Raw genomic sequence first — 21,069 nt, forward strand, 5'->3', positions numbered from 1 at the left:
TTTTGCAACATGGCTGACATGACGCGAATAGTGCCGATCACACACGACCTGCTGGTCGCGGGCAGTGATGTCGCGTCAGTGGAGCTCGCACGAGCACCGACAGCCAAGCCGGAAATGGGCGCAAAGCCTCAAACGGCACATGTCTTGCCGACGCCCTCGCGCCTCTTGCAACTTCCAGCAGAGTTGAGAAACCGCATCTATCGGCTCGTACTGCACACCGCCGGTGAAGAAGATCGCATAATTGTCACAGAGTTCGGCCACGAGCGGCCAGCGCTGCTGCAGACGTAAGTCCCATCTTCATTGCGCGATTCCTGGAAAGCTCCACAACACTGACCTGCACTTGACAGATGTAAGAAGATCCGAAATGAAGCTCTCAAGATTTACTACTACGAAAACTCCTTCCGCATTGACATGAACTCTTACGACTCGACTCTCTTGGCAAGATTCACGCGCAAACTACGAGATCTCGGCCTGGAGACCCATAGCGCCAAGCCAGCGAAGGAATACGTCGAGTGCTATCTGCGATACGGTGACCGCGAACCGAACTGGGCCAACTTACTGCAGTGGATGAAGTTCGTGCACAGTGGACTCGTGCCTCCCAGGAAGCTGACGCCTGCCGAGCGATGGGCTTCGGGCCGGCATAGCACAGTGAGGATTGTGATATCGAGTATGAATAACATGGTCCGTTGTCTCGCAGACCGGCCTTGGGAAGAAGTCAGGAAGCTGCTGGAAGACCAGAGAGTGGTGCTTGCGACTACGAATGCGAGGTGGATGGATGACTGACTTGCGCATTGTGAAGCTGGTCCAGTGCCGCGTCGGCAGGAGCCTTCATTTCAATCGGCTCTCTGCGGCGAGGCAGTATCTGCAGTTGAAGCTGAGAACTCGAGGATCTCCTCCCGATGTGGGAAGGCATATTTCCTGACACGTGCTTCGAATGGAAGCCCGACCGGACCGAGCTTGGATGAGAAGCCGACTTGTTCAACATGTGTCCGTGTCAGAATGCGCGTGCAGGTTCTCTCAGTCTTCACTGTATATTGGCGAACACGGTGGATCGCTACGGAGCAGATTGAAACGCCAAAACGCGCAGATTCTTGCAAGATACGAACAACTAGTGCGAGCAGATTATTGATCAAATTTGTGGTCACAGAGACTCCAGCCTGCGCCAAACATCCGTACCTCACTTCCCATTCGCCTGCTGCTGCAGCCCTCTCTGCTTGATGTCAATCAGCATATCTGCAAAATCCTCGTCGCCAGCCTTGGCCTTCTCTTCAAAAGCTTGCCAGTTGTCCTTCAGCCACTGGACGTCCTGTCCTGCAGATGGCATCGTGAAGCCGGCTTCCCAGCCCGCAGTCATTGAACCAAGGATGAAGACTCCTCTGCATAATCAAAACATAGTGATCAGCACTCATGTTCCAACGTCTGCATGAAACCCACTGCACCAGTCTTAGAAATACAATGGGCTTTGCTCACCTCAACTCTGCATCCGGTACAATCTTCTGCCAAGCGGCCACAACCTCTTCGCACAATTGGTCCCAGTCTTTCTGCGTCCTGCTTGGTCCCACACGCACGTTCGCGGCGATGGAATTGCCCTTTCTGGGCTTTCCAGCTACGTACGTGTTGACCTTACTCTGATCTACAAACCCCACGTTGACGAATAGGCGTGGTGTGGTGAACTTTGTCGAGTGGATGGTAGTCAGAGCTTCTGCGAGCGAGTCCTGCTGCGCTTGGGACAATGGGTCGACGTGGCGGACTTCGTAAAAAGGCATGTCTTCTCAATGTTGATACGAAGAACAGGTGAAGTCGAAAATGAAGAAGGTGTATGAGACTGACTTTCGTATGCTGGTTTTGAGATTGATATAAAATGCCCTGATGTTCAGTAAGACGCTGTCAGACTTATCGAGTGTTTGTAAGATTGCACAGGAAGTCTCGAGGAAATGCGTTCAATAAATACCCACTGCTTCCATGCACATGAATAGTAATCAAGCTCTTGCCCGAGCTGACAGCTCAGAAGGTGGCAGGGAAGATGATGATGAGAACATAAGCTTGTTGCGAAAGTGTAAACCCATCGGCGGCAAGAGTCTGTAGATCTATGAGTGATGATGTAGTGCAGTAGCGCATAAGCATATTCCATGAAGCTTGTCCGAGCATCCGGACCTTTTACCACGAGCTTGCTCTTGTCAGTAGCGCGAGCTGTCGACGCATTGAAAACATCGTGAAGCTCCAAATGTTCGTACGATGTTTGGAAATCTACAGCTCGATAGAATCTATGTTTGCTCTACGTAATGCTCACAGAGTATACCTAAATCCCGGCACTCCTTCGATGATGATCAACCCTTTCGCCTGCTGACGATTCTTGTGCCACATGTATACTGTCGTAGTAGCCACGCTCAGAATCGTCACACTCGCACAAGTGAAGCACGTATACAAGCCAGGTCTGTAAGTTGGACTGTCTTGCGAGCGGAAGGCCACGGTGCCTATTACGCCACCAATACCGCCCCAGGCCACGATCGTCGCGGAGGTGAAAGCTCTCTTCCACTGGCCGACCACGTTATTGGCTTGATATGTCATGCTTGCTGGCACGTTCGAGTTGCAGCCGGCCGTAATCAGGAATGCGCCAAAATAGCGGACGTAGGGCTGCTCGGCATATCCGAGAACTGCTACGCCGATGATCTCGAGGAGAGCGTTGAAGATGAGCACGTGGCCACGGATGTTGTATTTGTCGGAAACCCAGCTTGTCGCAAAGCCGAGAAGGAATGAGAAGGCGTAGCACTGCGAGAAGCGTCAGCAGATTTCGTAAGAACATTTCACGAGGTTCGTACTGGAGCAGTCAGACATTGCGACTGAACGACGCTGAATCCCAACGAGTCTCTCAGAATGATCGGGAGAAAGTAGCTGACGGCATAAGTTACCGCACCAGACATCCCAAAGTTGATGCCGAACAACCAAATTTTCCAATCTTTGGCTTGCGAGAGGTAGTGCTTGAGGTTGAAAGGCGTGACATGGGCATCTGCTCTGTCGCGCTGAACTCTGTCGATCATGATCTTGATCTCGTCTTCCTTGAGGAACCATTTCGTTCTGTAAGCTTCTTCGGGAAAGTCGATCAGAAACAAATAGCCGAGAGCAGCAATAATGATGGTCATGATTCCTTCCCTACCCGGAGTTAGAATGTGAGTCTTAAGCAGTGGCAGTATCGACTTACCATATGAAGATCCATTGCCAGCCCGGACGTCCTGCAACTCCATCCTGCACAGAAGTCAGCTTCTTGCAACAGGACGTGATGGCGAACGCATACCATTTGTTGCAATCCATATGCCAGCACGCCGCCGAAACCACCAACGCTGTTGCCAACTAGATAAAAGAAGGCATTGCGCTTTGCAACCTCTCTTCTGGTATACCACATGGCAACTAGAAAGATCGCAGACGGGAAGAAGCAACTCTCAAACATTCCAAGGAGAACGCGCAGGGGAATCAGAGGCGTCCAAGTCTCCACCAAGCCGAATCCAACGACGACCAAACCAAAGGCCAAAGTGATACCTGCGAGGAAGGGCCGAGGACCGAGCTTGCGCGCTAGGACTGTAGCCACGAAGTTGAAGAGAACATATGTAGGGAAGAAGACCAATACTATGACCTGATATCGGTTGCCGATGAGGTTGAGATCGTCGTCCATGCCAGCAATGACACTAAAAAATGATTAGTAGTTGTCCAGCGAATCGGGTAGTATGTACGCACGCGTTCGGCAGATTATTTCGATCAATCTGGTTGACGATATACATCAAGGCCAGCATAGCGGACAATCTGATGTCCACCTTCCGCTTGATTTTCTTCACTCGTGGGTCTTCCCATGTTTCGTCTTGAGCAACCACGAGATCCTCGGACTGAGTCTCGGCATGATAGCCATCTGACAGTTCCTTCGATTTGTCCATTTTCCAATAATAATGTGAGCAGGGATGGAAAATTGGGAAACAGGAAACAAGACAGACATTAGATGGCTATTGAGGGAGCGGGCATGTCAGCATGGCCGAGAGATTTAGGCGAAGCAAAGCTGCATGCTTCCATGCGGAGGATGATCTTGTCCATCTCTTGCTTGTTCCGTAGTGCCAACGCGGGTAGCACGAGGTTGCTGTCGAATAGCAACTCGCTGCGGCTCTGCTAGTTGTTGGCTGAGCCCGGTAAAAATGAGTAGGAGGCTTAATGCCAAGGCCAAGAGTGATGATCGCCCGAGGTTATGGTGAGGGTAGCATGCGGAGTCTCTGCTGTGCTCTCAGCTCTTGATGCTGCTCTACCTTCCCACTTGCCACGTTCTCTTCAGTCATAGCCACGTGCGGTAGACCCCGAGTCTGCCGCCTGGCGCTCGTGTGTGGCCAGGTTGTGCTGATCTATTGGCGATGGAGACGGCAGTCGTTCTGGTAAATATGTGGTGTCGCTAAAGTAATGAAGCCGTTGATACGTAACCTTAGCAGCGTAGACGATCGTTGCATAAGAGCAGGCGCCGCACTGTCCCGTTTGGTCTGCATCTGCTGCGCTGGACATGTATAATAACGTTTGTCTCTACAGCCATGTGGGCAGACTTGAACACTGTTGCTCCTCTGTAGACGCCTGAAGCAGCGCCCGGTACGTCATCACTGCGTGCACGGAGCTCACAACACAACACTCGTGCTACTTTTGAAGAGCTACAGCACATGCTGGCCGTGAGACAATCTTGCCTGCTGCGCTTGAATGGTCGAAGATGCATCGTCACGAAAGGCCAGAATCGAGCGTGAGCAGGCCATTGGCAGGACCTTGAGCCGGAGGACCGTGTTCGCGGTGAGGATATTGCCAGCAGAGCGATGATAAGCGTGTCTGTGAAGCGTGTAGGGTGGAAGAGAGGGAGAGGGCTTATGACAGATAGCCGGTCCGCCCCGACCACGACTTCTGTGCAGATCGGATCGGCCCGGTCGATGCCAAAGCGAAATGGCATGGCAAGATTGTGCAATGTCCGAATTTGCATAGCTGTGGACTCTTCAGCCCCTCTCCAGCCGGGCGATTCTGTGGCGACGCGGAAAAGTCGGCGAGAAGAGAAACGACAGCAAGGGGCTCACGGAGGATGCGAGGGTGGGACTGGGTGTGGCAGACCGCGCGTCGGGAGCACTCGTAGGGCAGAGCTTCCCGCCGCCACACACGACAAGGCACTTTTTGTGCTATCTCAGCACTCGCTAGTTAGCTGCCGTCTCCGTCTCCTTGGCCGGATCCGTTCTGCTGGAAAGGCGGGCTCTTTTTGCTTGGACGCACTTCGCGCCGCGGACCACAGACACGGCGTCACTCCAGGAGATGCAACTTCTTCCACGACACTTCATCACACAGCGGACTGGCGACCTGTCGCGCTGATGATTTTCTCAAAGTTACGTGGCTTCACCGGGTACGGGAGCACAGGAGGCCGCCAACAAATTTGGCGGATACTTTCATCCAAGGTTGCGAAAGTCGTAGCCACTACGATCGTTGCATCTTTGGTCGCATGGCTCTGGATACGAGGCTTCCGCCTGAGCTATTTCTACAACAACGGCTTCTCAGGCTCCTCGTCGCCTCTAGCTGCCCTTGACGATACGACAGTACAAAATTACCAGCTCGATCAACAGCCTCCGATCGGCAAAGGCCGCCTGCACCTCCTGATACCGGCCACCAGCACCAACTCAGAACTATGCAAATTGCTGCTCTCGGCGCAGATCTTGGGCTACCCGACACCGGTGCTCATCAACTATGGCGATCACGAAGCTACTGATGGGTATGTGCAGCACCTCGCGAAGGTGGAAGGCATACTCCGCTATCTAGAGAAACTTGAAGCCTCGGACGAATATCAGGAGGACCTAGTTCTGATCATAGACGGCTATGATATCTGGTTTCAACTACGGCCAGACGTCCTCCTCAAGAGATTCTTCGCCATTAATGCAGCTGCAAACGCGAGAACGATTGAGCGCTATGGAGAACAAATTTTTGCCGAGCAGGAGATGTACCAAAGTGTCGTATTCGGGCCAGACAAGTTATGTTGGCCTGTAGACTTCAGCCGTCCTGCCTGCTGGGCAGTACCAGAAAGTACAATGTCCTACTCAGCATTTGGGCCAGTGTACGATAACGAGAATCGCGACAAGAATCCCCCAAAATGGCTCAATAGCGGTACAATTTTGGGCACCGTCAAAGATCTCGTGAATATTTTCAATGCCACACTGGAGGCAATTCACTTTAATCATGTGACAGACTCTGATCAATTCTACTTTGCCAACCTCTTTGGAGACCAGGAATACCAGCGTTTGCTCAACAGGCCGGATTTGCTGGAAGTGGCAAAGAATAGGGTGTACTACGACCATGAGGACCCAAACAACAACACATTGATTCGTACAGAGCCCATAACTTTCGGTAGACGGACAGAGTATCATATCGGCATAGACTACGATTCCACAATGTTCCAGACTCTGGCGTTTTGGAAAGGCCAACTTGCGTTCACAAGACAGACAGACTCTTGGTCTCCACCAGCGGATGCACGTCATGACCCAGTGAACCCATGGGAAATCAGCATCAGTGAGGATATTCTGGCTTCACGGCCACCATTTGAATCTCTGGACGCTGGCTTGAACAACACAAATTCAACACCGGCCGGTTGGGAAAGCGTCGAACTTGGTTACAATGTTTTGACACACCAGCATCCTGTACTACTGCACGTCACCGGAAACCCAGCAGAGAAGTTCTTCCGCAAGTATTGGTGGCGCAGGATGTGGTTCCAAAAGAAAGCAGCTGAGCTGAGGGTCGCGACTCACAGTCTTGATGAGAGGCTCATCTCCAAGGAGCCAATTGCGAATCTGCTCTGGTATAATGCTGAGCCTGTGGAAGACGCAGAGGAGATTGTCGACGGAGGCAAAGGAGGTGCATGGACTGACCGACGCGGCTGGCTAAGCTGGCGGCGGCTTTGCAAGGCTACTGAAGACGTCTTGTTCCAGCCAGGCGACGATGAGGCTTATCATCCGACAAAGATACAGAAACATGAGCCGCTTATTCCCAAACCACGCCCACTTGAGCCTCCTCCGTCGGTGGACGAAACGCCCTCCGGATCCGAGCCTGTGGCCGAACAAGTTGCTCCTGAAGGAGCCTTCCCGTTCGAAGGACAACCTCAAGAAGCAGCAGCAGGTGTCTCGCCGGGAGGAGCAGCAGAAGGATTAGCAGGTCAGGATTTTCAGCAACGGCAGGCTGCACAGCCTGGCGAGCATTAATTCGCGAAACTGTCCAGCGACAGGTGTACTCTCTAGTCTCAGCATCTGTGTTCCATTTGATAGCGTTCCTAGCGGGGTATACGGCCAAGATCAATTAAATTCTGATCAGATTCTCCATCACACATCTTCGTTCAGCGTCCACCACATGTCTGCCATTTCTGACCTCGTGTCACCCATCCAGTCAGCTTGTGCGACGCATCCGTCTCAGCCGTTACGTGTCCTCAGCAGCCTCGGCGGCGCCACGGTACGCAGGTCAAGCCCGGCAGGCCAGTACCGAGCTGTCTTGGCACCACTGCAGAATGTGGCTCCCAGAAATTCATTGGCGAGTGATCCGTCGTGTCTTAGTGCGCCTGCTTCTAATCTCGACCCCGACACCGACCGACGTCTTGGCCAGCAGCGATTATCCGACTTTTCGAAGTCTACTTTCTGTGGCTGCAGCACCCTTTCCGCGAAAGTCATGCAGGACTCCCGTCGCTAATACCTTTCCGGGTGGCACAGGAGAAGTCGTGGACCCAAATCTAATTTTCCCACCAAAGCAGTGCTCATCTACGCCAGGTGTGCTGTGTGACTTGGATATGATATTCGATGCCTACTGTGCCGGAACCTTGGCTTGATAAACTTTGCGACACGATACTGCACAGCCCGGAAGGCAACGGACAGGGATCAGTATGACCATGCGGCAGCGGTCGTGGTCTTCGGCTGCTTCAGAAGCTGCTGCCAAAAAGGCAGAAGAAGCGGCCGCTTTTCTGACGTCTCATGAAGGCCACACGTCGAATCCTGGTACTGACCAAGACGAAGGCTCGAGGACTGGCATAAGAGCAATCGTCATGCTGCAAGGCAAGCCCTTTTTCTTCCTGGTTTTTACGTGGATCTTATTCATTGTGTACATTCTCCATGTCAGTATACATACTCCAGCTGCGAAACGCCGATTACTCATACTCTCTAGCCTTCATCACCGACTTTAACATCAATTGCGACAGCCGTAAAGGAAGTAACAGATATTTCTGGGTCAAAACAGAACCATACAATCAGCAAAAACCCTCCAGCGAATTTGCACCTCGTGGTGCCAGCATCCAAGGCCGATGTCAACCTCTGCAAAGTCATGGTCAGCGCAGGGATCCTGGGCTATCCGGATCCTGTTGTTGTGAATTGGGGAGAGGATTTTGACGACCCGAAGTATGTCGAAGGCGGCTCTCATTTGGCGAAGGTGACTGGAATAGCACAGTATTTCAATTCACTTGACCCGGCAAAGGACGATGACCTCGTGCTCATGATAGATGGCTATGATATTTGGCTTCAGCTCCGGCCCCAGACATTGGTAGATCGCTACTTTGCTGTCAACAAGCGAGCAGACGAACGCATAGCCAAGGAACTTGGAAACGCTGCGAAGGAGCACAACATTCATCAAGAAATTATCTTTGGATGCCAAAAGCGCTGCTGGCCATGGACTGAGAAGGATCCGCCTTGCTATGCTGTCCCATTTTCCAGTCTCCCTGAAGATGTTTATGGACCGGAGACAGACACAGACATCGGAAACGAGGCGAACCCTTTCATCAAATTTCGCCCGCGATTCATTAATTCTGGAGTGGCAATGGGCACTGTAAAGGCAATGCGCAAAATGTTCAACCAAGCCCGCGACCTCCTCACAAATGATCCATTCGAGGCGAACATGGGCTCAGATCAGTATATCTTCTCCCACATTCTGGGAGACCAGGAAGTCTGGCGTGAGGCCCTACGCCAAGACTCGCGCAACAATCTTCAGAAGATGAAAGAAAAGCTTGAAGGTGGATACGAACCTCTCCACCCCTTCGTCCCATCCCACGTAGAAGAAGTCCGAAAGAAAGCCGCCCTCCGCCCAGACAAGAACTTCGAATTCGGCATCGGTCTCGACTACAGAATGGAAATCGGACTCAACACAGTCTTCTCCGAAGACGACACAGCCTGGCTACACTGGAACGACACAACTGAGCTCGAATTCGCCGAACAGCGAGAGAACGTCCCTCCAACACATCCCTACGGAGTCACAAATCAGACCCTTGCAAAAGATATCACAGATACGCAACCACCCTTCTGGACTTTCAACCACGACCCCAAATTCCCGCGCTGGATGAAATGGAACGAAGTCCCACTGTTCACGAACATCTGGACTGGAATCGTCCCCGCGGTCATCCATCACAATGCACACAGAGACGGACGCAAAGCTTTACGCGAGACATGGTGGAACGAGACGTGGTACGCAGGCTACACGAGATATTTGTATGATGCACATATCTGGGAACCGGTCATGCCGATCGCCTATGGAGGTTACGATGAAGACAGCATGAGAGAGTACTGGCCGGATGAGAGATGGAAAGGTGGCGGAAGGGCTACTTCAGCGAATGCCGAGGATGGCGATTTTGAGTCAAGGTGGATCAAATTTGATGAAATTTGCAGGCCATTTCACGAGGAGGTATTTAGAGATGGGAGGGGCGAGTGGATTCTACCAGACGTGCATTAAGTTATGCTGCCTGTTGCAGACAGATCAAGATACTGACAGCCATTTGAATAAATCGATATCTTTACTGTATTTTGCACCTGTGCAATATTCTATGTCTTTTGTACAATCGTCTGTACGCCTGCGCTGTGATATTCAAGTAAAATACTACCACCCTTTCGGCGGGGTTTCCGGAGGATCGACATCTCTGAAAAGCTCGTATTCGAAGTCCTGCGTGCACAGCTCCTGGAAACTTAGATACTCGCCTGTAGGGAGAGTCGCACCGCCTGCTGATCTGCCCGCAGCGAGGACGTTGCTCTCGTCACCTAGTATGGCCTCGAATTGGCGCCGTGCGTGAGGCTGCATCCATGTCTTGGGCCACTGCCATGAGCGGGCACCCTTGTCTCCATTGTGGTGGATCATCACTGGTATCGTATTGAGGCAGTGATTGGTGAACAGTGGTAGCTGGCTCCAAGACTCCTTCACAGTCGAGGGAGGCGATGTCTTCAGCACGTCCTCAGGCAATTCTCCAGTCACTCGAGATGGGCAGTTGAAGAGTCCTTTCGGACGTGCTTCGATCTGTCCAGTAAGGTTATAGCCGTGCACGAGATACTGGGTATCGTCTTCGGAGTTTACTGTCTGCTGCCCGAGGTCACTGAAATAGTCCAAGCCAATCCCGAACTCGTCCGGCTTTCCCGCTTTGTGCTCCATGGTTTGATGAGTGAAAGGCGGGTTTAAAGGATCCTGAACGAGCGTGCCTTCGATATGATGAGGAGTTGTCTGGGCACGGTTGAGTAAGCGGTCGACCCATCCTCGGTGTCTCCGTCGGATCACTTCGCGCTGGAATTCTTGCTCGCCCCATACGGTATCGAATATTGACTGCTGGAGGTCAGTGTGATGTTGGTCTGATATCGTCCAAAAGAAAAACATACTTGATCAGATCCATGGTACCTGTAGATTTCGCTGTTAGTCAATGGCGCTAAAATACGTAGTTGAACATGCCGGTCACGTACATGAAGTCAGAACCACCGCTCCCGTTATCCCATGGGTCGTGGTCTTGATTGGCCTCTACTTTCTCCCATGCCCGTCGGAACATTAGTCGCATGTCCTTTGCTGGTCCCATAATGTACCTGCACATTTCATCAGACTCTGTATCTGCATTGGAAAGAACGATTGACGATTACCCAGAGTTGAGGTATCTCTGTCTGTGACTTGTGACTTTGTTCTTGCCCATGACTGTATCTGTATTGGCTCCGTACAGATCATCTGGCAAAGGAGAGTCCGGAATAGGATAACAGGCGACAGTATGCATTTGATTGGGAGCGCATCGCTTGCCCGCACCAAAGATGATCGTCTGTCGAATATTTTCAGCATAATACGCACTGCCTAGGCGGTCTCGAAGTCTCTTGTTGGCTTTTCGATTGATCATGTGGTATCGCTCGACTAGAACTTCTGGTGGAAGTTGGAACCAGATGTCTGGCTTGTGGTCAGTGCGTTAATTAGTCGAGAGGTCCTGCAGTCATACCATAAGCGTCCATCATGAAAATGAGATCTTTGTCTGTCTCGGGCGGCAAATTGTCGAGCCATTCCAAGACCCGCGAGATTTTGGCAACGTGACTACCACCACCAAGAAGGCCTTCGCGATTGAATGTCTCGTTCCAAGCAATAAGTGTCGGCGTGGGGTACCCAAGCATCGAGCCAGTCAATAAGGTCTTGCACATATCGACTGCGGGATTGGAAGCTGGCAGGAGGATATGCAGCCTGCTGCTGTAAGGCGTGATCTGGGTGCCATCGTTTTGTGGTCGTGGTAGCAATTCTCCAGCTCTAGTTCTCAATGGTTCACGCTGATGACGGCATAAGTCTTGCGTTGCAATATCTGTGAGATGTGACTACTTACAAATGTGACTGAGAACAGAATGAGCAGCACAAAAAGAGTTGCAGCAGTCAGCGTGGCAGGCCGTGATGGGCGTGACGGGCGGATCATAGTGACCGCTTTGACCATCTGAGCAGTAGTTGAGATGGAGTATCGCAAACTAGGACTTCACGCAGCATACGAGCGCACGGTCTGCGATTCCGACACAGCCTCGCGCGGAAATTCTCTGAGGCTTTGGTTGAAGACTGCCGGAAAATCAGGCAGAGTAGGTCCAGCTGGCAGGGTTAGTGGACCACCCCAATCAATATACTTGGCAATCTCGGAGCCTCCTAAAGGTTACAGGGGCATCTTCTTCGTGTTACAGCACGCGGAGAGGCTCTCGGGGCTCTGCACAACGAGTGCGGCAGCTCCGCGGCAGCCAAAATGGATGCATCATGCGCCACAGAACCGCGACTCGTTATAGGTTCCTGCATATGGACGGCCTCGAAAGCTACTCGGCACAGAGATTGGCTGTCAGGCTGAACGGCACAAAGAAGGGTGGGCGGTACGAGATGGGGCATACCTTGGCACCATTCAACGCTCAGCTCCATGCAAGGGGTCGACAACCAGAATGTGGAACTAATCCCTCTCAGGCCTGGCCCAGACTTATGTTCCGCCCGGATATTGTGGGGTCAGTCCGAATCCTTTGCTCTCTCACAGTTCGCATGAAAGTCATCCATCGACGTCTAACCTTCGAGCTGGCTGAAAAATGCTACGGCGGCAGAGAAGTGTTCATGGCGAAATCCATCCGCCGCAAGTATGATTTCGGCAGGCCGATCCTTGCCAAGCATCTCCACGAATCGGTGCGACACGAACCAGAGCCATCACAAACATAGTGAAGATCCCTGCTGCTTTCGACTGAATCCGCGGCCCTTGCGCACTTCCAGATTCCAGATGACCTTCATCATATACAAGACGCTGCCCAAAAACTCAGCAAGATCGCAGACGATCGAAGGGAAGCACAATCTTTGCAGTGAAAGCGCTCAATGGCGTTCTAGATGTGTTCGCTCGATAGCGCAACACAAGTCTTCAATCGCAGAAAAGAGCCACGCGATCCATAAGTCTTGTCGCACTACATCCGTGAAGAACGTGTTCGCCATGCGGTCGTCTCACGTCTAGAACAGGTTTGCAGAGCGTTCGAGTGTAGCCCAATGCCTGCGAGCAGAAAGAGACTGGACCGGCGTGCAGCCCTAAGGTTCTCAGACATAGCCCCTTCAAGAAAACCGAGTTCAAAACGTTGTCAAATTCCCCTCCAGAACTGAATCGAAGTGGTCGAGGATACTCTCGAAGTCTCAGACCAAGGAGTTGCACGCGCTTACGCTTCGCGCCGGGCCTCTCGGAAAAAGACGGAAAGGATCAGGAGATCCTCTTCCAGGTCAGATCCGTGGCATCATCTGCTGCGTACATGGTGATTTTGAGGTATTCCATGGTGATGGTGATGGTAGTGGCCGCCGCGTCGGTCGCTGCCTTTTTCGCGAGAGAATTCTTAGCGGCCTGAGGCATCAACACAGCTGCGACACAACACAGCATCACATCACATTACGACTACGAGTGCTAAGGGTTGTAAACAGAACACATCCCCGGACAGGACCGTGAAGAGGGCAACTGAATGTCATCTGATGACTGCTCCCTGGTGGAGTCGCGCTCAAAAGGCTGGCAGGCTTGAGGTCTTTCCAGAAACCTCACAGGTCGCGATGCGGATGGAACTTCGACAAGTGAGGACTGCCGATTTTCCGCGGTCAGTCTGCACTTCGGCACCGTCCTCATGCGTCCAAGACCATTCCAGAAAACGTTTGCCAGAGTCCCAAAGTTCAGCAAGGCGTACGTGCGGGCCGCTGCTGCATCGCACTTTCCAGCAAACAAAAGCTCCACTTGTCACTTCAACCGCCGCGCATTACCCCATTACGACTGCTGAGACTGTTGTACAGAGTGAGCGAGCGGAAGCCGGCGCTTCAGTTGAAAGTCAAGGCAAAGGCAAACAAAAAGCGGGGGCAGCGAACTCAACCAAGCGCAGCGACTCTGCGCAGAGAACGCGCAAAGCACACGGACGAAGAAAAGCACAAAAGAGTTGCAAAAGATTGATTGGAGATGGCAGGACTCGAACCATGCATCCCTCCTTGGTGTTGTTGCACTCGCTTTATGCGAATTGTGCGCTTAGGCACTCACTCGCTCTTAGGCGAACTGTGCGCTTAGGCACTATACTCGCTCTTAGGCGATCTGTGCGCTTAGGCACTCTTGCAACAAACGCGGGACTTAGCCCATACCAAGGAGGATCTTACCGTTAGACCACATCCCCTGAACAGTGACAGCTGTTGTTTCTGGCCGCTACATAATGCTTGTAGAATGAACCAGTTGGAGAGCTGGACAAGTCCTCTACAATGGACCCTCGCAGAAGCGCAAAAAGCAAAAGGGAAGCAGAACGAACGAGCAGATGCACAATGATTGGAGAAGGCAGGACTCGAACCAGCATCCTTTCTTGGACGCTACGCCCTCGCATTATGCGTTGGTACGTAACAGTTGACGCGGCTTAGCACTCCAAAGAAGTATCTTACCATTGGACCACATTCCCTAATAGCAGCGGCATCATCGTTTCTGATGACAACATCAAGCTTGTGTAATGGAAGTGCCAGAGACTTAGATGTGCCTTGCGCTTTGAGTCCGCCACCGAAGATGGTAGAAAGCAAGGGAAACAACTGACCAAAGCAGCAATGCCCATCTGAACTGGCGCCAGAAGAAGCGAGCTCTTGATCAGGACGAGCCAGAAGCACAGTGAAGTGGGCTCGAAGCATCTCTCAACGATCAGGAAGACAGCTTTCCCGCTTTCGAGTCTCATCCGAACCGGCCCTATATGCATCTCGTTTTCGGCACTGGGAGCTACAGAAGGTGATCTAATTCGTGGGACTGCCGCCGTTCTCGATATTCATGAGCCGTGAACCCAAGATTTCAGTCCACACTCTGCTGGCATCGAGTCTCCGAGCCAATCTGGCTAGCTCTGGTCCACATGGATGCGCTCTGAGCAAACAGGAAAGTGAAAGAATCACATCGTTTCTGGACATCAGGCATATAGACGAACCTTCACAGTGCACGGCGAACACCATCTTGCAACGTCTCGCAAGAAGGCATCTCCAGCGGCAAAGAAAGCTCTCTGCCTTCGAAATGCGACAAGAGGCCGATCACGCCGCAAAGCTTTTCCCGAGGCACAAGCATGTTGCATGCCGAGCAATGCTTTGTCGTTCTCTCGAGAGGACCAAAGGCTGGACACGAGAGCGGGAAACCAGCTCTTTCGAGCGCATGGGCCGCGTCGGACGTGTTAGAGTAGCAAGTCAATCTCCAGGTCTGCCAACAATCAGAGTTGGATCAAGAGGCTGAAGATGTGCTGGGGAAACGAAGGTCTGCAGACATGAGAGCCGAACTAGCAGAGCACATCAAATATCTGCCACACCTTGACAACGCCTGCGTGCGCACCGCTGTCGCAATCCAGGAGCTGAAGAATAGCCTGTGTCAAAACTTGGGTCCCGCTGGTCACCAGGCCGTAGATGGAAACACTTGCGACTGCCTGCACAAGACAGCCGTCACCATCCTGGCCCAGCTTGCCAACCAGCGCGTCAGCGTCGATGCACACTTCACCTCCCGTGAGCTGTTTGACTCCATCTCCTTGTGCTCGCTGTCGCTCGATGGCGAGCACTTCACATACCCCGTGCTGGTGCCTGCCGAGCAGAAACTGGAGGCACTTTCGAACGACGTGGTTAAGTTGAAGAAGAGCCGAGTTTGCCTGTCGTGCAACAGACGCGGCAACGAGGTCGAGAATTGTGCGGAATGCTCCACTATCAACGAGGAGTTTGAAGACTTGGCTTAGGCTACCTACCACGCCGGCCGAAATCTGGGCTAGAAGCAATGGGAAATGGCAGAAAGCCCCATTTTAATGCTGCCGTGTACATGATCAGTAACAGGTTATTTTCGCATTGCAATATCTCCCACGTACTCCTCGCGCTGCGAGCCTACCTTTGACTTCCAGTCCCTTGCTTCACGTCGTCATACACCAACTTCTTGTCCCCCAGTCCAGGCATCTCGCCGTGGCCAAGAGCAGGCCATCTTCTGCTGGTCGCGCTCGCTCTACTGGTCAAAGCTCCGCTGAGGAACATCAGTCACAACAACCGATCACAAACTCGTCCGATGCTGTGATCTTCGTCTCGTCGAACGAGATTGGAAGGCCTGTGAGGCGTCGCAAAGCACTCGCCCCGCTCGCAAAGTATGAGCGATGCCCGACCCCCTCCCGCAATGGCCTCTCAGCCACGCAGCTCAGTTCTCATGACGGGCCTTCTGCCCTATCCTCCCGCCTCCATGATGAGCCATCGACCAAGAAGCTCGGGAGCCATGACGGGCTCCGTGTCCACTCGCCGAACTCCCGTGTGCGATCCTCTTCCAGTGCGCAAAGCTCCTTTCGCGCGACTCATGCCGAGCCCGTACAGACTGACGATTTCTCTGCAATTACATGTCTCGTATTCAGAAGTCTCGTGCAGCGGGCGATGTCCAGCATGCCCGGCCATCTGTCAGACTCGTTCAAAGACCACATGCGCGCCATCGCAAAAAGACTCAGAGACCCTCTCGACGCTGCGACTGACGCCCAGAAGGAGAAATGCAAGAGCATGGAGGCCGCAAAAACGGAACAGCTGCCGTACCAAAGACGTGCGGACTTCGCCAACAGCCTCAAGGAGCTGGAGCTGCATTCAAAAATGCACGCAGATGGACTCAAGAAAGAACTCGCAACCACTGAGCAGGCATTGATAGCACTAACGACAGGTGAGAACGAGTCCGCTCCGCAAGGCGAGTACGGCATCACCATCAGTGGCGCATTCAAGCGTCCACGGGCAGGAACTGAGGAGGCTGATTTGTTGTCAACATCACATCCTGCGTTGCCACACGTCTGAGCGACAACTCAAGGACGAGCTTCAAATTGAGACATGAGTGAAGGTGGGCACAAGACTGCCAGTGAGCGTTCACAATCGCCATCACAATCGCTCACTTCAGATCCACAATAGCCCCATTTATGCATTAGTGTTTGCTCTAGTCTTGGCATGCATGTGCAAATGTTGCCGCGGTTTTGCACATCCAATTTGTTTTCGCTTCCATCTTTCACTTTCTTCATTATTCCACTCCACCGCCGCCACTCACATCAACCCGAACATGGCACCAGAACCACAGACACAGAAGGCCTATAGCTCAAAGGAGCACCATAGGGCGCTGCTGATCGAACACGAAAACCTCGCGGCCAACCCTCTGCTGCGCCGCGTTGTAACCCCGTAGTCTATCGCCACTTCTACAAACGGCAAGGATCATAGCGTGCGGATTGTCGATGGGCAGCAGAGCCGACACGATCACAGGCGCCAGCTACCAGACGCGTGTGCTCAGAACGACAAAGCCACCTTCATCTCGCCATCACAGGCAGGCCTGGGACTTGTCAGCGTCGCGAGGCAATACAGGAAGAATCTCGAGCCAACAATGCTAACCAAATTTGATAATGGCGCTTGCAGGAGGCATGAGGACACTTCCAGCGACGCAACACAGGTGTGACGGTTTTTCGTGGCTCGTGATCCAGCAGGGCTGCGTGCCCAGCCTTGGTGGAGGTCCGGGGCATGGTGGCGGCAGTAATGATTCTTGTCAGATGTAGCACCACAAGGACAGAGAGCTGACCCGCTAGTGTGTGGGCTTGCAAGACTCATGACGTGGTTTCAGAAAGAGCAGTATCACCCGACAGGCAGACGCCTGCACTTGCTGCTCGGAGCCCACGCAGCAAGTACGACCACTCTTTCGTCAGCCCCGAATTGGAACGCCATGGGAACTGCATGTCGATGGAGCTGATACAAGCTTGGTCCCGCATCTGCCAATCAATCCTCTTCCGGCACTTCTGCGACGCTTTCCACCCCGTCAGCACATCGCCACCGAGAAACATCTTGCGCTCAAAGTCTACAACTCATCGTCCCATCACAATGCCTAATCCGAACATCCTTCAAATTCACTGTACTCCTGGTCATCACAAGAGCTTTGAGAGCCGCTCTGCTGCACTACTGCCTGATCCTCGTCAAGACTAAGCTTCCTCTGACGCCAGGTTCGGTGGGCTTTGGTGAGTGTGGCATTCATCTCGGCGAAGCCTTGCGGATCAACTTGCTTGAGAGGCGCTCGGCGGCGACGTCTCTTCTCTGCCGACGGATTGTTGGTCAAAGCGATGTTCCGATCGAAGCTGGACAAAGGTGCCAGACTAGGAGTAGGAGACAAGCTCTGCGGCTTTGCGTAGATGTGCTTTTGCAACGCTTCATCGCTCTTGGCTTCCACCTCCTCCTGAGATAGAGAGCGCTGTTTGTCTTTGTGGATCTTGTTGTAATGGGCCCTCAACCCCTTGAGACTATTGAATGCAACGAGGCTGCGACTGCGTGTCGTGAGATGGCAGACGAGGTGTGCGTCGATCGTGGGATGATTGTCGAGATTGCCCATATTCTCGACTTCCGCGACCGACAAGCGGTGTACTTTGATCAGGTGATACCGCAACTCCACGCCAAGTTTCTTCCTGCAACAACGAATAAGCGTAAGCATACCAACTCGTTCAGTTCATGCTGACGTCTGGCAAGCTGCGTAGATGCAGGGCTTGCGTCTGCTAGCGGAAAGTGACCGGTCACTTCGACGCTTCTTCAATACCTTGTTGAGATTGTAGGGTGCAGCCGCGCTCGAGTGTTGGGGTGCCATTTGCGAGAATTTGTGGTTTGGAGAGGCTGAATGTCTCGATTGCATCGAAAACAAATGTCTCTTTCCGCAACCGATCTAGTACTCGGACGGTCTGAGGACATGGGTCGATCCGAGAGGTCAACAATCGTCTTCATTGACATTCTGCCGCTGCGACTGTACGCACATTGAGCGTAAGTGATTTGCATTTGTGAGATGAGCAGGAGAGGGGACCTGCTTGGCTGTGGTGGGCATACTGCTAGATCCTAGATTTTTCAGTCAGTATTCTCGCAACCATCACTTGTATCACCAAGTATAATTTATTCCCGATGCAACTTCCAGCTTTCCCCATGACATCGAATGTACACACAGTGAAAAGCTCAATTCCTTTATGTGGGCTGATTTTTGACAATTGCATGTCGTCCATCTCGTGGCCGGTATTTCATCATTCTCGCAGCTGTCTCTACGTGAGATAGAAGCATCGTTGAGACTATGCACAGTAAAGGAGCTGTTGTTGTCTTCGAGGCGCTATCCACGTCTGTGCCGTTAATACTCTGCATCCCTGTGCAGAGCATATCGTGTCTTTGCTTGCAAGATGCTATGTCTCGGTGTCTTCTGCGTTGTCTTTATCCCGCATCTCCTGTTCCCAAAGCTGTCCTCACCAAGCTTCAATCCAGCTCCTCACCGGTGTGTCTGCTCATGTTCTTGATCTCCTCGTCGAGCAAGGCGCAGTCTCCAAAGCCGGCGATACTATAGCCTCGTTTGATGCAGGAAAGGCACATGGCATTGCTTTCGAAACGCAAGGTATCGTTCCTGAGCTTAACATACCTCTGGCGCGCTTCGACGTAGATTGGCACAAGGATGGTGCATCCAACTGACTTTGGAAACGGAAAGGTGCGGATCGCGTGGCAGAGGTCCGCCAGTGAATCGAAGCGGTCATAGTTTCGTGTACAGACCGTAGTCAGTCAAGGCGTCGAGGATTGTGATTGCCAACTCTCGGTGACAGCCACAGGTCTCAGCTGCAGGACCGTGGCCGCGCGTACCCATGTACCGAGCGATTAGCTCACGGAAGTCGGCCAGCGCAAGGGTGATGTCGGTGTGCGCAATGTCGAGGTTCTTCTCAATGGCCGCTACAATTATTAGCTCAGCTTACAAGACCGTAACAAGTGCTTGCGTAGGACTTACACAGTGCTGTGGTCGCATCGTTGTTCGTCTCCGTATCTGAGCAGTCTTCGAAAGTAGCCTGCCGGCCCCATTGAGCTTCGAAGGTGGACCAGTTGTAGTGGCGCACGAGGGCGGTATGAATGCGCGTGAGAATTCTTTCGGACAAGTGATGCAGCGCGTAGGCTTGGACGCCCTGAGCAGCTGGTTACTTCCGCGCTTTTTGAGCACTTTGTTCAGAGTGTAGGGTGGCGTAGCGAATGCGCGTTTGTTTGCCATGACGATGAACGTCGGTCTGGTCTGTAAGTGTGCATAGACTGAGAGGGAAGTAGTAAAAGAAAGTTGGACACGGAGCTTGGTGAACCGCTGCCCTTCTCGTGGTGGTTTCACTTGGCTTGCAGCACCATAGAGCGCTCCTGATCGAACAACAAAACCTAGCGGCCAACCCTCTGCTGCGCCGCGTGAAATCGCCATCATTTTTCGTCACCTCAACGGACTGCAATGGTAATAACGTGCGGATTGTTGATGGGCAGCAGAGCTCACATGATCGCAGGCGCCAACTACGAACACCGCTTGCCCAAGGAGGGACTCCAACACTAGGTCAACCTCACCCACCAGTCGGAAAGCCTATCCCATGCCACTCTTCCCTTCTCTTGCCTCAGATATGCCCTGTCAGAGTGGCCCAACGACAAAGTCAATGCATTGGGCGACATCAGCGAAGCGCACTCACGCGAATGGGACGTCCTAGACGTCAAAGATACCCCCAAGCGCAAACGCCAGGAAGGTCTGCCAGCTCACGAAGATGGTGCCGCGAAGAGAGTCGTCTACGGTGCTGTCGTGCGACTCATCAATGTCTCTCGTGAACACGTCAACCCTGCGATCAATTCAACACACACGGCCGAACAAGTGCAGATCAACAGGAACCCACTTCGCAATTGGTAAGATGCACGTAAAATCTCTTCCGAATCGTCCGCTGATAACGAAAAGGTTCCTGGACTTCGCCGGCAACTTCGCCGGCAACTTCGCCACACGGGCGATGGATTGGGTGGAGACTCGCGTTCTGTTGGTGGTCCAAAATGTCGGGCGCCAGAACTTCAACACTGCCCCAGTACACCAGCACATCGGACTGTGGTACAAAATGTTCGAGATGTACCCCATCGGAACACTGAGCGGCTTCTTCGACGACAACGCCGGAAGGATTTTTGACTTTGCAGCCGTGTATTCGAACCAAGGCCCTCAGACACAGGCCGAACAAGCATGGCGGCAATACTTCCGACACTTGTTCACCATGATTTGTGAGGGACCGATGCCATGGGTGGTGTCGCTCCCAGATGAGAAGTCTGAAGACGTCGTGAAGCCAGCCCGCGCGCAGCGTAGGAGCGACTGTCTGGTGAGTAGGCGGCATCGAACATTCCACAGAAAGCCTGTACTGACAGTGGCAGGCAGGGACGAGAACATACTCGGCCCTGCTGAGCCTAGCCCCGCAGCTCGGTGAGTTAGGAGATGTCCCATTCTGTGGTTCCAATGCCTCCTCGACTTGGATCAAAGGCACTGGCTCACGCAGTAAGTGTAAG

The 21,069-nt window shown here is 52.7% G+C and overlaps 10 protein-coding genes across 10 annotated transcripts; 6 read left to right on the plus strand and 4 right to left on the minus strand.

The window, feature by feature from the left end:
* Positions 1 to 9: 9 nt before the first annotated feature.
* CKM354_000730500 (uncharacterized protein) lies at positions 10 to 783 on the plus strand (the record flags this gene model as incomplete). The annotated part of the gene is made up of 2 exons (XM_044802648.1): positions 10 to 284; positions 348 to 783. 2 exons carry the CDS (start codon positions 10 to 12, stop codon positions 781 to 783), a joined length of 711 nt encoding a protein of 236 aa, XP_044658583.1.
* Positions 784 to 1,177: 394 nt separating this feature from the next.
* CKM354_000730600 (uncharacterized protein) lies at positions 1,178 to 1,766 on the minus strand (the record flags this gene model as incomplete). The annotated part of the gene is made up of 2 exons (XM_044802649.1): positions 1,178 to 1,376; positions 1,471 to 1,766. The coding sequence occupies 2 exons, from the start codon at positions 1,764 to 1,766 to the stop codon at positions 1,178 to 1,180; spliced, it is 495 nt and encodes a 164-aa protein (XP_044658584.1).
* A 520-nt stretch (positions 1,767 to 2,286) lies between these two features.
* CKM354_000730700 (uncharacterized protein) lies at positions 2,287 to 3,923 on the minus strand (the record flags this gene model as incomplete). Its single annotated transcript, XM_044802650.1, has 5 exons — positions 2,287 to 2,769; positions 2,820 to 3,150; positions 3,200 to 3,243; positions 3,293 to 3,680; positions 3,730 to 3,923. The coding sequence occupies 5 exons, from the start codon at positions 3,921 to 3,923 to the stop codon at positions 2,287 to 2,289; spliced, it is 1,440 nt and encodes a 479-aa protein (XP_044658585.1).
* Positions 3,924 to 5,363: 1,440 nt separating this feature from the next.
* On the plus strand, positions 5,364 to 7,235 carry CKM354_000730800 (uncharacterized protein; the record flags this gene model as incomplete). The annotated part of the gene is made up of 1 exon (XM_044802651.1): positions 5,364 to 7,235. The coding sequence occupies one exon, from the start codon at positions 5,364 to 5,366 to the stop codon at positions 7,233 to 7,235; it is 1,872 nt and encodes a 623-aa protein (XP_044658586.1).
* Positions 7,236 to 7,903: 668 nt separating this feature from the next.
* CKM354_000730900 (uncharacterized protein) lies at positions 7,904 to 9,732 on the plus strand (the record flags this gene model as incomplete). Its single annotated transcript, XM_044802652.1, has 2 exons — positions 7,904 to 8,131; positions 8,182 to 9,732. The coding sequence occupies 2 exons, from the start codon at positions 7,904 to 7,906 to the stop codon at positions 9,730 to 9,732; spliced, it is 1,779 nt and encodes a 592-aa protein (XP_044658587.1).
* Positions 9,733 to 9,876: 144 nt separating this feature from the next.
* CKM354_000731000 (uncharacterized protein) lies at positions 9,877 to 11,710 on the minus strand (the record flags this gene model as incomplete). The annotated part of the gene is made up of 6 exons (XM_044802653.1): positions 9,877 to 10,587; positions 10,641 to 10,659; positions 10,722 to 10,838; positions 10,893 to 11,184; positions 11,234 to 11,552; positions 11,606 to 11,710. The coding sequence occupies 6 exons, from the start codon at positions 11,708 to 11,710 to the stop codon at positions 9,877 to 9,879; spliced, it is 1,563 nt and encodes a 520-aa protein (XP_044658588.1).
* Positions 11,711 to 15,020: 3,310 nt separating this feature from the next.
* On the plus strand, positions 15,021 to 15,560 carry CKM354_000731100 (uncharacterized protein; the record flags this gene model as incomplete). Its single annotated transcript, XM_044802654.1, has 2 exons — positions 15,021 to 15,252; positions 15,529 to 15,560. 2 exons carry the CDS (start codon positions 15,021 to 15,023, stop codon positions 15,558 to 15,560), a joined length of 264 nt encoding a protein of 87 aa, XP_044658589.1.
* A 631-nt stretch (positions 15,561 to 16,191) lies between these two features.
* On the plus strand, positions 16,192 to 16,548 carry CKM354_000731200 (uncharacterized protein; the record flags this gene model as incomplete). Its single annotated transcript, XM_044802655.1, has 1 exon — positions 16,192 to 16,548. One exon carries the CDS (start codon positions 16,192 to 16,194, stop codon positions 16,546 to 16,548), a length of 357 nt encoding a protein of 118 aa, XP_044658590.1.
* A 1,063-nt stretch (positions 16,549 to 17,611) lies between these two features.
* On the minus strand, positions 17,612 to 18,109 carry CKM354_000731300 (uncharacterized protein; the record flags this gene model as incomplete). The annotated part of the gene is made up of 1 exon (XM_044802656.1): positions 17,612 to 18,109. The coding sequence occupies one exon, from the start codon at positions 18,107 to 18,109 to the stop codon at positions 17,612 to 17,614; it is 498 nt and encodes a 165-aa protein (XP_044658591.1).
* A 2,236-nt stretch (positions 18,110 to 20,345) lies between these two features.
* On the plus strand, positions 20,346 to 20,990 carry CKM354_000731400 (uncharacterized protein; the record flags this gene model as incomplete). The annotated part of the gene is made up of 4 exons (XM_044802657.1): positions 20,346 to 20,354; positions 20,408 to 20,433; positions 20,483 to 20,889; positions 20,938 to 20,990. 4 exons carry the CDS (start codon positions 20,346 to 20,348, stop codon positions 20,988 to 20,990), a joined length of 495 nt encoding a protein of 164 aa, XP_044658592.1.
* Between the last annotated feature and the right edge of the window lie 79 nt (positions 20,991 to 21,069).

Source organism: Cercospora kikuchii, assembly GCF_019650295.1.
Source record: "Cercospora kikuchii DNA, contig_00004, whole genome shotgun sequence".
Classification (NCBI taxonomy): Eukaryota; Fungi; Ascomycota; class Dothideomycetes; order Mycosphaerellales; family Mycosphaerellaceae; genus Cercospora; species Cercospora kikuchii.